General features: G+C 40.2%; 1 protein-coding gene across 4 annotated transcripts in view; it reads left to right on the plus strand.

Annotated features, from left to right (window-relative positions):
• The window catches only part of TTN (titin), a 272,102-nt gene that overhangs the window by 40,193 nt on the left and 218,362 nt on the right, over nt 1-13,547 (plus strand). For 3 of the 4 annotated variants that reach the window (XM_068969318.1, XM_068969319.1, XM_068969321.1), the window contains 5 exons: nt 49-280; nt 1,733-2,017; nt 2,253-2,378; nt 7,097-7,285; nt 13,097-13,141. In XM_068969318.1, coding sequence (XP_068825419.1) covers nt 49-280; nt 1,733-2,017; nt 2,253-2,378; nt 7,097-7,285; nt 13,097-13,141 — 877 coding nt within the window. Of the gene's footprint in view, nt 1-48; nt 281-1,732; nt 2,018-2,252; nt 2,379-7,096; nt 7,286-8,619; nt 8,995-13,096; nt 13,142-13,547 lie in introns of all 4 variants that reach the window. The other variant, XM_068969320.1, reaches the window with a different exon arrangement.

The following is a 13,547-nucleotide window of genomic DNA, read 5'->3' on the forward strand; positions in this document are numbered from 1 at the left end:
CAAGGAAACCAGGGCTTCAGTGTTCTTTCTCTGTTGCTCCATCCAAAGGTTATTGAGAAACAGCGTGCTGTTGTTGAGTTTGAGGTCAATGAAGATGACGTTGATGCCCACTGGTATAAAGATGGCATCGAAATCAATTTCCAAGTTCAGGAACGGCACCAGTATGTGGTGGAGAGAAGAATCCACCGGATGTTTATCTCTGAGACCAGGCACAGTGATGCCGGTGAATACACCTTCGTAGCAGGAAGGAACAGGAGTTCCGTTACTCTCTATGTCAATGGTAGGTAGAGATGTTAATATGTCTGTTCATCCATCTGTAGTGATCACCCTACTTCAATTTACTAAACTTCTGGTAGTTCCTGGGCAATTTCTCAAGAATCCATGGTGCTCATATGCTTGGAGCTACATGTATTTTCATGTTATGCCTGTGGGAAAGGGATGGCAGCTTTAAAAAGGACTGAAATGTCATTTCTAGAAAGCACTAAATGGCTAAATTCTTGTTCGGTCAGTCAACACTGTCAAACCTGCTCTGCATGTCAGTTATTCTAGACCCCGAGTGGGTCTCTCCATAGAGCAATCAGTGTTCTGGTTCTCTGCCCTTGGCCCTAACTACTTGAGCACTTGTAGCACTACCAAGCAGTGGGGCATTTCCACATCTAGTAGGGCATGCCGGGGAGAATCTAGAGAGCCACAGGGGAGTTCCAGGGGCTCTGACTTTAGAGGGGAATTTCACACGCTGCCAAATCAGAGGAGCACCATTAAACCCCCAGCTTTTCTTAGGAGGAACCTTTGAGCTGAATGAGGAGGGTCTAGTTCTGAGGCTAGCCTCCATACACAGAGAAAAGTTCCTCTGTTCGTGTCCTGACCATGAGTCCTATCTGTCTGAACAAATACTCCTGAGACAGTTGAAGGAACGCTAAGAGAAATCTCAAGTTTCATAAAAATGAACCATACTGCCCATATTCCCTCGGGCCCTGGAGGACCAAACAGTCATGATTCGGTTATTACTATTTCTGTGTTAGTGGTAGAGAATCTGAGCACAGGGTAATAAAGGTCTTCCCACATGACTGTGTCAGAAACCAGCCTCACAGAAGTCATTTCTTGGCTCATGAGCCTCTCAGTTTCCCTCAGTCATCATGACACCAAGAATATGTTCTGATTAGCCTAACAGGAAAACTGATTTTTAAAAAAATGGCCTATTGCCTTTAGATCTAAAATGACATTCATTCACTCATAAAGATTGTACTTCATTGGCATCAGTATCTTAAAAATGACTAGGACACGTACACAAATACTTGCAAAACAGACCTGAATGGGATAAGCTAGCTCACCACGGGATTTGCCCAATGACTGTTAAAAATAGGTAGTGTGTGGAAGTGTTCCAGTATTCTTTAGGGGACTGTCCACTGCTCCTCCGCCTCAATTCAGACCCCAGCCAGGAAAGGCAGGGTGATATTATGCTGAGAAACTCAGCACTTGAAGCACCTACCTACCTATCCCTCAAATATCAAAAGTATTTTTCTAAAGCTATTCCCTGTACTTATGGACAGAATTCCTTTTTTTTTTTTTTTCCTTGTTAGCATGAAGAATATTCTAAGATTCTGAGACAATTAAAGATACCACAATTCCAAACTTCTGTTTCAGGGTACATAACCACATGGCAGTGAACTAATGTGGATTTTCCAGTGCTTTCCCATGTTTTCATGGGCTATCTGTCTGCTTTTCTCCCCAGCCCCAGAGCCACCCCAGATTCTGCAGGAACTCCAGCCTATAACCGTGCAGTCTGGCAAGCCTGCCCGCTTCTGTGCTGTGATATCCGGCAGACCACAGCCCAAAATTTCCTGGTATAAGGAAGAGCAGCTGCTTTCCACTGGTTTCAAGTGCAAATTCCTTCACGATGGGCAAGAATATACACTTTTGCTCATTGAAGCCTTCCCAGAGGACGCTGCCGTCTACACCTGTGAAGCCAGGAATGACTACGGAGTTGCCACCACCTCAGCATCACTCTCTGTGGAAGGTAGAAATGCCTTGCTACTTCTCAGCTTAAACTGAAACCTACGAAACTCGTTTTTGCATTCTCCCAGTAAATTTTTAAAAATACAGCTTTGGGGTCCTAAAAGTAGATTGCTATACAACTTAGAAACTTTGAAAGGGCTCCATGGCCAGATAAATTAAGAGAAATTGGCATGCTTCATTCCGGGAGGTCTGTAGGGTGACTTAGTCCTGACGAGTCTTGTGGTCCCTTTCTTTAGTTCCGGAAGTTGTGTCTCCTGATCAGGAAATGCCAGTTTATCCTCCTGCTATCGTCAGCCCACTTCAGGACGCTGTCACTTCTGAGGGACGGCCAGCCCACTTTCAATGCAGAGTTTCTGGAACAGGTAGGTTTACCAGGAAGGGCAGAACTGCTAATATTTAAAAAGAAGGATGTAAGTGAAGAAAAGGTTTTCTCACCCCTTCCTCCCTTACAAACAGTTCTCATTCATAATTTGAAGTTTTATGGCCATGTTGCAGAACATTTACTTGAATTACTGAATTAAGAATTAGATCAGTGTTTTCCACTACTATTTTTAGGACTATACACCTGACAATAGTGAAGATGATAAATTGCATGCTATGTGTTTAAAAGAAAAATTCAGTGTTCTTCAGTGTTTTAAACTTACAAAAATGTCATATTTTCTTTATGGTTGTAGTTAGACTTTTGTTATCTCTTGAAAAAATACAACAAAACCTACAATCATTATTAAATAATTATAATAGCATCTACATGTGTTTTGAAAGAAGAGTCTGTGTGTAAGACGTTCAATCTCTGGACAGTGCTTGTGGAAAAAGGCACATCCATTTAGACGGCAGCGTCTGGTACTGGACAAAAGTGGGGGCCTGATGATCGGAGAGGTTGAATTTGAATCTTAGCTCCACTGTATGACCTTCGGCAAAGACGTGATTCCTCTGGTTCTCTTTCCCTCATGAATAAAGTGAGGATAATATTGCCGTCATAAAATCTACATTTCATGAGAGCAGGGATTCTTAATACCGAAAACCTGGTGCCTGAAAAGCAGTAGCTACTAGAAGGAAAGCTCTGTGAAAGCAAGGGTAGATCCTTGTGCTAGAACAGCTCTGGATGTTAGTCGATGCTCAGTAATTGTTGACTGGACAACAGCATGCTTGTTAAATGGCTGATATCCACTGCTTCAGATCACTCATCATGATTGTGTTAGATAGCCCACATTAGCACGTAGCACAGTGCCCATCCAAAAGTAATGCCTCAGTCTGTTAGCTGTTATGATTTTTTTAATTGCTGCATGTTTCCCAAAGACCATCAGTCCCTCCCATTCCCCCAGGAGTCTGACCTCAGTAGAGTAGGAAAGAATGTTTGGAGCCATTTTTACCCAATGATGATTTTAGACTGACAGGGTAAGCCAACTTTATCCCAGATGAAAATCCTTCTCTCATTTCCTTGCTTCTATATGCCACCACAAAGGGAAATTCTCCCAGCATGGGCGTCTCATAGAACTCCTAGTGAGTTTGTTCTGTTTATGGTGCTTCTCCCATCAGTTTATGACCCAGTCTCTACCTTGCCAGAAGCCATTTTCCTGAGCAAGTTAGTGTTTCTACCATGCTTCTTTCACCTAGTGATTTCCTCCTCTGATTTGGAGATGCTGATCTAGAAACCAAATAGACCCATTTGATTTTATGAGCATGATTAAAGGATACAAAGTATATAAAGCACGTATAGGCATGACGTGGCTGACAAGTAGCTGGTACTCAATATATTAATTTTATTACAACCACTGGAAGGAATTATAGAAACATAAAAATCTGGTAATGGGGGACCAACATAGAAAAATACTATAGACTGTATTACTTCAGAGCATAGTGTTTGAGAAACCCTAAATATTAAGAAATGAGAATTGAGTGGGTAATACCTTACTAACACAAGAAAGAGAAAATAATTTTAATTTTAAATTCACCAAAGTCACACTAAATAATTTATCTATTTTTTGAGTTTTTAGAGGACTATTTTGATTATAGGTAAATATGGATTATCTAAAGTAGTAGTCTTAGCTATGTTTATATAGTGCTTGTTTAGGTAAGTCATTTTATAGTTTGCCTTTAGGATGTTGTAAAAATACAGTCTAATCTTTACCAGACCTCAATTGGGATAGCAAAAGAAAAATATCTTTTCTATATGGGCAATGTCTTTAAATGTTTGAACGGACTTTATAAATTCATGTGATCATTAACTCTCTGTGTGGTAATATTTAGATATACACAGAGGTTTTAGCATCCTGTCATAAATGTATTTTCTGTGTAACAAAAATTAAATTCATTGAATAAAATGCCTTTTTAAAATAAAAGCTTACTGAATCACGTTGTTTTGTGCCACTCGGACTGAAAATATTTACACAGCTTGTCTTAAGAAAGTAAATGCAGCTCTACTTTCTACAAACTGGGGCAGAAGCCCCAGTCTTATGTTATGGGAAATCAACACTTAGCAAAGCACAGAATGTGGTCTGAGGTATCTGGTGGTGCTTTTGAGTGAAAATGTTGTCTACTGAAGGTCTCTGGTGCCACCCACTGGTAGCATAAAAATTTGGAAAAGTAGAATTTTAAAACGTAATAAATCTAGCTTTTTGCTACTGTTCATTCTGTAATGAGTCAGTATCATGTGGAGGCTTACAGTGTGGCAACTAGCTAAGTGAAATGATAAATACTTAGTTAGGCAGTGAGGAATGCCCATCGCTCATTTAAGCATCTCTTTTGTTTTATTCCACCAATATCTGTGTCCTGCTGTTGAGACATCATGCTAGGTTCTAGGGCTGCCGCACCTGTCCCTGGCTTCCTGGAGCTCAGTGTGTAGGTGAGGAGATGTACGGCTGGATTCCAAGGTTGTGAGGGCTGTAACAGCCCACCTACTCAGTGCTGTCTGGGGGACAGCTGGGGAAAGATGCATGGATGGCACACTGAAGAATTAATAGGCTTATTGAGCACAGTGGTGCTTCAGACAGAAAACGGCATTTGCAGAGTCGTAAAGGTTTGCCAGAACATTTTATGCTGGCAACAAGTGGTTTAAATATGGTCTTGTAATGAGGGAGCTGGGAGGCTAGAAAAGAAGGCAAGGGCCAGATACCAATAAAGTATTGGTATTCTATGGTTAGTTAGGACTCCTGTTTCCTTTGAGGAATCACTGAGAGATTTTTAAACCCCTCAGTAACATGATCAGGTTTTCATTTTAGAAGAAACACTGATAACGAAAGGAGGAATGGACAGTTGTGGGAGATGAGACTGGAGGGGAGGAACCAGCGGGGGGGCTGGTATGCTTTCATTTCATAAGGCTTGGCTTGGGAAGTGTTGCCAATGAGGGGAGTCAGAAGAAAGAAGGCGTACATTGTGCAAGAGTTCAGGAGGTAGAATGGATGAGACCCAGGGACCAAATACAGCGGTGTAGCGGGGGTTGTACTCTGTAGGAGCAGAGAGGTTGTGGGGCCGCCTCACAGGAGCCGGAAGCCAGCGGCTGACGCAGATAGTGGAAGTCCAGCAAGAGGCACCAAGTCCACCAGCAAGACAGATCTCGCCCTTTAGCTCATTTCTTACAGGCAGCCCATGCCTGTCCTGCTTCACTCAGTTCACCAAAGGAAGAAGCTGTCAGGAAGTAATAGGCCTTCTTGTGAAGACTAATGCTCTCTACCCTTCCCTTTCTGTTGAAGACTAAACAAACAATCCCGTGTTTGTAGGATGACTTTTACGTCCTGTGTGATAATATTACTTTTGTATCCTATGACTCTGTTTTTTTGGCAAGGTGTTGAAGGCATTGCTGACCCCTTGTGAGGTTAGCTATTCTTGCTTTAATGACTGACTGTGCCTATTGTTTATAAAGCCCTTTCCTCTGTGTGTCATGGAATTCACACAGCAGTTTTATAGCCTACGGGTTGTTATGCTTCTTCTTTTACAAATGAGAAGACTTATTCAAAGAGATTAGCTTACATGTCTAAGGTCACATGGCTGATATATTGTATTGTCAGGATTCCATTTCCTATCTTACCTTGCTACCTAAGGAAGTGGAAAGATTTGTTTCTTTAAAAGGGGCACTTGTTTATAAACAACTACCATAGTGGGAAGTGGGGGAACCATCATCAACTAGTAGTTAGGCAAAAATGCAAGCAAACACTAAATGATTGGACTGTTGGAAGATCCCCATGGATCGTATTGAGATAAAGAAGTAACATAATGACCTCATTGCAGAAAGAAGATGCTTTTGATTTTGGCTTTTAAAACAAGTAACTGAATTTGAATCTACATTTGACTTACAGGGTTATTGCTTTAATGAAAGGATACTAATTTTAAAAGTACACATCACCTTAAACTATAACAGCATATACTATTTTATCCTTGGTTGGGTTTTTATTTTCTATCATTTTAAGATGGTTCAAATCCTTGTGTGAAAATAGCTAGTTATATTATTATTTATTATTACTGCTACTTTGAAAAAAAAGTCAAATTTATCTAAGATGCCCAAATTTCATGAATCTTTCTTTCAGTTTTAAAAATTATTTTCTGATGTGCTGAGACCTTCCAGTGCTTACCCATTGGTAACACAGTAGTAGAGGTTTTTTTCTTCAGCCTTCAGTGGTATCTCTTTAGACCTTATGGAGTGTTGATTGTTTCAGCTCTAATTTTGATGGATCTTTCTCCCTAAGCAGATTTTCCTCATTTCCTGTCTCAGTAGGCAACCACAGTCTCGGTCACCTTGAGAGGTCACTATTTCTCAGGACAGGCTTTCTCTCAAAGTCACCGAATGTGTAAAAATCTCATCTTTGCTTCCATCGTGCGACATGCAAATGATTACAAAGAGTATGACTAAAATTGTAAACTTTCAAACATTCTAACCCATCTATAAGCTGGATTTCTCTAAAATCATGTTTCCTTCTTAAAAATGACAAGAAATCATGTAAGATCAGATGTGGCATGCCCAAAAGAAAATATCATATTATTTAGATAAATATCACATTAGTCAGCTATATAGTCCATTTTGTGTTTGCAGGTAAATAAAAATACCCACTTTGGGTAATTTAAAGATCCTTTTCCTTTTGTATTACAGATCTAAAAGTGTCTTGGTACAGCAAAGACAAGAAAATCAAGCCATCTCGGTTCTTTAAAATGACTCAGTTTGAAGACACTTACCAGTTGGAAATTGCTGAAGCTTTTCCAGAAGATGAAGGAATTTATACTTTTGTTGCCAGCAATGCTGTAGGTCAAGTGTCAAGCACAGCCACTCTGAGACTGGAAGGTATGGCAAAACAGTTTTAAGAGCCACATTTAAACATAGACCTCATCTTACAATGTGGGTAACAATCACTAAGGATTTTGTGTAAATCATCGTTGGTCCTACTTTTCTCTTAATGCAACTAATTATTTCCATGTTACATGCAATGTTCTCGCTTTTCAGTTACCCCCTCTCATTATGAATCACAGAGCTTATCATTTTTTATTTTGCCCTGCTTTGTCTCCATAGTATTTTGTAATGTATTGCTCTCATTACCAGCTTTCATGCTTCCTGAGCAGCATGTATCAGAATGGGGAGAAACATATGCTAAAGAATTAGGTAGATTTGTTTTCTCATCTGGTTAGCATGAAAATTTTTTAAAAGAATTTTTTCAGTGTAAGAGTGTTCCTATCCCACCATGGTATTGACGAAATTCTGATTTCCCAGAAGCTACTGTGGATGATTTCAGGTCTGTACATCAGCTGGATCTGTCTTGCCAGCATTCAAAGAATGCTTGAGGATTGAGAGGCTCAGTTGTGAGATGGTTTAACATTCTTCTATTACTTGGAGCTCTTAAATTGCATTCAGAAACACTTCCTCAGTATCAGGGTAAGGGAGGGCGCTTTGATTCAAAATGAGATAGTATTTTTATACAGTCAGACTATTTTTCCTGAGCAATTTAGTCTCTAATATTTTTTAAATGTATTTGTTTTAGGCTGCACTGGGTCTTAGCTGTGGCTCTCTGGATCTTTGTTGAGGCATGAGGGCTTCTCTCTAGTTGTGGCGCTTCAGCCCTGTGGTTGTGACATGTGGCCTTAGTTGCCCCACAGCATGTGGGACCTTAGTTCCCTGACCAGGGATTAAAGCCAGGTCCCCTGCACTGGAAGGCGGACTCCTAACCACTGGACCACCAGGAAAGTCCTTAGTCTCTGTAATAGTTAACATATACAACTACATGAAGAGTTAGGGCAGCTCTCACTCTTTTCCTTAATTTTAAAAACTTCATTTTGATAGCCAGAGGTTTTCTTAGTAATCAGTGTAATGTGGTTTACCAAAAAATAAAAGCTGGTCTTACAACTGGAAGGGGAAAAAATAACAGAAAACAAGAATATCTAACCTGAATTGCACACTCTGCTACTGCCTTCATGAGCAATGTATGAAACCCCTTAGACTATTTATGCCCCAGCGTGTCTGGAGAATGGAAGGGAACTTGTGTGATTTTGAATCAATTGTGGCATATGTTGACAAGGCATCAAGATTGGATTGGATTCTAGTCCCCACTGAAATTTGTGCCCTAATGAGTTCTGGTTTCAATGCAGGGTACGCACGACATTAAAGGCTGGCATGCTTCTTTTCAGGATTTAGCACACTTGAAGAAGTCACATCCAACTCTCAATGGCATATCTCTTCATCAGTTTCATTTAAGAAGGAGCCCCTTGGCCAAAAGCCCATCTTCATCCAGCCTCTATCCAGCCTCAGGGTGCACAGCGGGGAGACAGTCAGATTTCATGCCAGGGTTTCTGGCATTCCCAAGCCAGAAATCCAGTGGTTTCATAACCAACAATCAATTCTGCCAACAAAAGATGTAGTTTTCTACTTTGAGGAGTCCACAGGCTTGGCTTTAATGCTTATAGTTGATGCTTACTCAGAGCATGCCGGGCAATACTGTTGCAAAGCAGCCAATTGCGCTGGGGAAGCCACTTGTGCAGCTACACTCACAGTGACTCCAAAAGGTAAAGGAAGCCCAGCTTGCTTCAAAGACTTTGCCCTGCTGCACCCCTGCTCCTCCCACTGTTACTAATGAGAGTCTCTGCTGTGTGTCTCAGTGCCTATGGTGGCTGGTCCATCATTTACTAACAGTTCCCCCTAAGTCCTCAGCTATGGTTTAACCAGTATACTTGAAATCTCACTGAAGTATGTGTTCAGGGCATTACACTAGTTATTTTTTGGGAAGATCCCCTGGAGGATGGCATGGCAACCCACTCCAGTATTCTTGCCCGGAGAATCCCATGGACTGAGGAGCCTGGTGGGCTGCAGTGCACAGGGTCACACAGAGTTGGACACGACTGAAGCTGTTTAGCATGCAGGCATCAATTTTGCCTAACATTTTTACTTTTCTAAGCAACATCTCATCATTGCATCATTAATGATCTATTTGCTACCTGTTGTTGATAAAGTATATGGGGGAGGGAGGACAAATGATATCCCAAATAGAGTCAAGAAAAAAGAGTGGTTCTATCACTCTGGGAAGCTGCAATGACAACCGAAGGAAGGAAGCAGATACTTCACAGCATCCGCATGAGCCTCCATCATCCATTCATCACTGCGTCACTGGGAATGAACTCTCTTTTGTGTAATCCTGACACCCTGGAGCACACTGCATCTGGCAGGCTGCTTTTGAGCGACAGTGATGTCTTTCATCTTCATCTTCCATGTCATTTTATTTTATTAACCTAGCCAAGTGACAAAGCTTAGATCTTAATATCCTTTTCTTTTTCTTGTCACTTAGCATACAGTGCAAGCCCTAGCTAGGCAAAGTTCTGGGAGAGATGTAAGTGTCCACCAAGTCCCAGGCAGTGGCAGAGTCCTCTTTCACAAAGCAGGACTGGGAGAATATTGCAGAGCGAAATGAAGTCATTTCAAGGATCATCATATGCATATGAATTACAGGTTTTTGAAAGTGTATCTCAAAGTTCCACCCACACAGCTGTATCCGTTGAAGATGTACAGTTGCACCAGGCTGCATTCCTTTCACAAATTGTGGAAAGCACTGAGTTATCTGAGAAAAGTGCTGAAGAGACAACGGGTGAAGTGCCAAAGATTCTCCTGCATCTTCAGGACCTCTCTGCAAAGTGCAGTGATGCAACTCAATTCCTCTGTGTTTTAGAAGATGCGTCTTCTGTTGATATAACCTGGATTTCTGAAGGTGTAAAGCGAGAGGAATATAAGAGAGTGAAGCAGTCACAAAATAGACATATTCAGTCTCTTACCGCATGTAATGTTCTGCTGGTAGACCAAGGATAACATAGCTGCATTGTACACAATGAGTATGGACAAAAGACCATGTCAGCAGTGCTAAGACTAGAAGGTGGTTATTGGATTTTTAGTTCTGACTTGCTTCATTTCATCCTCATCACTTTATGCAGCTTTTCCATCATGCAAATTATATCAATGAATGTATTAATTAAAACATCCTTAAATTAGCACTCTATTCATAAATGACTCATGAAAGTCAACCAGTTCATTGGCTAAACTTACGAACATGTAACTTTCCACTGTAGATTCACAGAAGCTTAACTTTCAAATCAGAGTTCAGGAAGTTAAGGTTTGTTTCATATGTGCCATTTTTTTCTAATGTTTACCAAACGTACCACCTAGGAAGTGTACCAAAGTAGTTTAAGGTGTTACAGATCATTGAGTTTTTATTAGTATTTATTATTGCGCCTGGCATTGTCTGGACCAAAATGAGTAGTCTTTAGACATTTCTCAACCAGTGTTGCTGCTTTACAATCTCAGCTCCTTGCAGAATTGTAGAATTATCTCATAGCAAGATACTATTTTTGGTGTTACTGTCCTTGACTCACCACTGTGTCTAGAAGGACATGAATGTATTTATCTGGGCAGAGGATAATGTCTTCCTTTCATCCTTGGATTGTCTTCTTCACTATTAATGAAGTGAGAAAAGTGTTCTTCATGTACTCGAATCCTGTGCTGTGTGTCTGCAGGCAAAGGACCTTCACTGAATCCCATGGGGGGAAGCAGGAGGAAGAAGTTTGGGCATCTCCAGGAGTCTGTGGAGCTGTGCCCTTAGTTCTTCCCCGATCCAGCCATGCTATTTGTGAGGGGTTAGAAATGAACAGGGGTGCTACGTGCAATGTGGACCCCTGTAAGTCTGTTTGGGTAGAGTTCTCATGTGCATAGTAAGCATAGGTAAATATCAGTTTTGAGACTAACATGCTGCTTTCTCTCTCATCCTGACGACGTTCCATCTCCTCTAAATTATGCATACATTTTACAAACACAGCTAATTTATTCCTTTCTCAAACTTTATTCTTACCTAGCACCAACACAGTGCTACGTGCATGGCCATCTTTGCACTGCATTTTGAAACAGATTAATTAACTCACTTAAAGTATCTGCAATCCTCACTCATCAGAAGGAGGATTTTTTTCTTAATCTGACAGTTTTGGTCTACAGCTGTTTCTGATTAATTTTCAAAGCCTAAGAAAAGAATAGGTCAAGAACTGTGGTCTAATTATGCAAATTAAATGAAAATTAGGTGGAAAATTCCACCATCCTGAAAGTTAACCCTCAGTTTCACCATGGCTGCTAGCTAGCACAGTCATCAGACAGATAACTATCTACCGGGATGTGTTGTCTATAACCCATGTAGGTGACAACTGGGACCATTCCTACAGTAAAATAATTGAGAGCTGGTTGTGTTTTGGAGATGTGAGCAATGTAGGCCTTTCAGCTTACTTCCTAAAGAACTTAGTGCCCTAGGACAGTGCTTGATCACCCTGTTCCCTGAGTGGATTTGAACTGGACATTTTTGCCTTGGAATTTCCAATTCACTCAGTTCCAGCGGATTATATTATTAAAATGTTCTTGGCACATGAGCATTTTTTTTCCCCTTGACAAGTCCAGACTGCCTTATTTAAGAAAATTAAGAGATAAGCTACTTTAAGTGTATGAAGAATAAAGGATCAGGCACAGTTATCTGATTATCTAATATGCGCCAGTGTTTATCTGGTCCTCTTCTGTTTTGCCCTAATGACTTTATGTAGGCTACTGAGTTAGCCACGAAAGTCAGGTAGGAATGTGGACCCCCGTAAGTCTGTTTGGGTAGAGTTCTCATGTGCATAGTAAGCATAGGTAAATATCAGTTTTGAGACTAACATGCTGCTTTCTCTCTCATCCTGACGACGTTCCATCTCCTCTAAATTCTGCATACTTTTACAAACACAGCTAATTTATTCTTTTCCCAAACTTTATTCTTACCTAGCCAAAAGTATTGCAAATCCGAGCATTTACAAAATTACCCTTGGTTCAGATACTAAAAGTATTAAAACACTCAAAGAGTCCCAAATTAAAACAACCCATGAAGTAAAGAGCGCGTCATCAAAGAAAACATCAAGTTTGTCAGTAACTTCATGCCAGAGTCCTCAAGGAACTGAGACGCCAGGGCGGCGGAGCCGCTGACTTGTGTCACGCAGAGAGGAGAATGAGAGTGGCACCTGGACATCTGCTTCCTCCAGAAGCCACGCCGAGATGATTGTGTCTAAAGGCTGTGACTTTTCCTTATATAATAAAAGCAACTTTGAGCTGACAACTCTCTGTTTTGCTCTTTAACGTGTAATCGGACCTTTTGCATAACGTTTTAAAGGTGATTTCAAGTCAAAAGAGTTTTTACTAGCAGGAAACACTTAATTCTTTAGGGAAAGCTGAGTTAAAAGTGGCAAATTAGAAAATGCATGTTTCTTCTAAATGTGATTTTTGTCTCAGCAACTATTCAGTCAATAAGACAATTAAAAGAAATAGTCCTATAGTTTATGGACTGCTTTTCTCAATGCATGTAAAAGGCATGGGGAATTGTGGAACTAAAAGTGGAAATTTCACCAGAGAACCTAAAATAAAAATGCTTTAAAATCTTTCTGTCATCATCATGTACCTTACCAGCTCACTGATTTGTTTGGCATGGATTTTGAGGGGTGCATTTGGGGTATGTAGTTTTCTATTATTATAATAAAGAGAAAATTGTAATTATATGAATCATGAATTGAGGCAGAAAGTATATGGAATTAATCATGAAAATCTCCTGTTTTTCCATTCTAGCTCCTGAATCAATGTTGCATGAGCAGATTGAGATGGAGATGAAAGGTATTGTTACATTGAATGTGAGATTTGAGTAGAAATTCTGAAGGATTAATAAAATCCTTGAGCTTCCTTCTGTTAGTATTATTGAGGAAAAATGACATAGATGTACAAATATATCTCTTAGAGTATATATTACTATGTCGCATGCCTGGTTTAATATGCTGATGGTTACATGCATTTCACAGTCATTTGTTTTATGGTAATTTAAACTTTTGTATTTAAAATTTATCAGCCATATTCAACTTCTTGTTTGCAGACATTTTCAAAAGCGTGTATTAGAAAAGGTTTTCATCTTAATGCATGAAATCATAAGTAGAAGTTTGTTTTCAAAATCACAGTGAATTAAATTGAACAATAGACAATAACCTAGCTGTCATTCTCAGAATGCAATGTCATGAATGAATCATAA

This window comes from Capricornis sumatraensis, chromosome 3 (genome assembly GCF_032405125.1).
Source record: "Capricornis sumatraensis isolate serow.1 chromosome 3, serow.2, whole genome shotgun sequence".
Taxonomy (NCBI): Eukaryota; Metazoa; Chordata; class Mammalia; order Artiodactyla; family Bovidae; genus Capricornis; species Capricornis sumatraensis.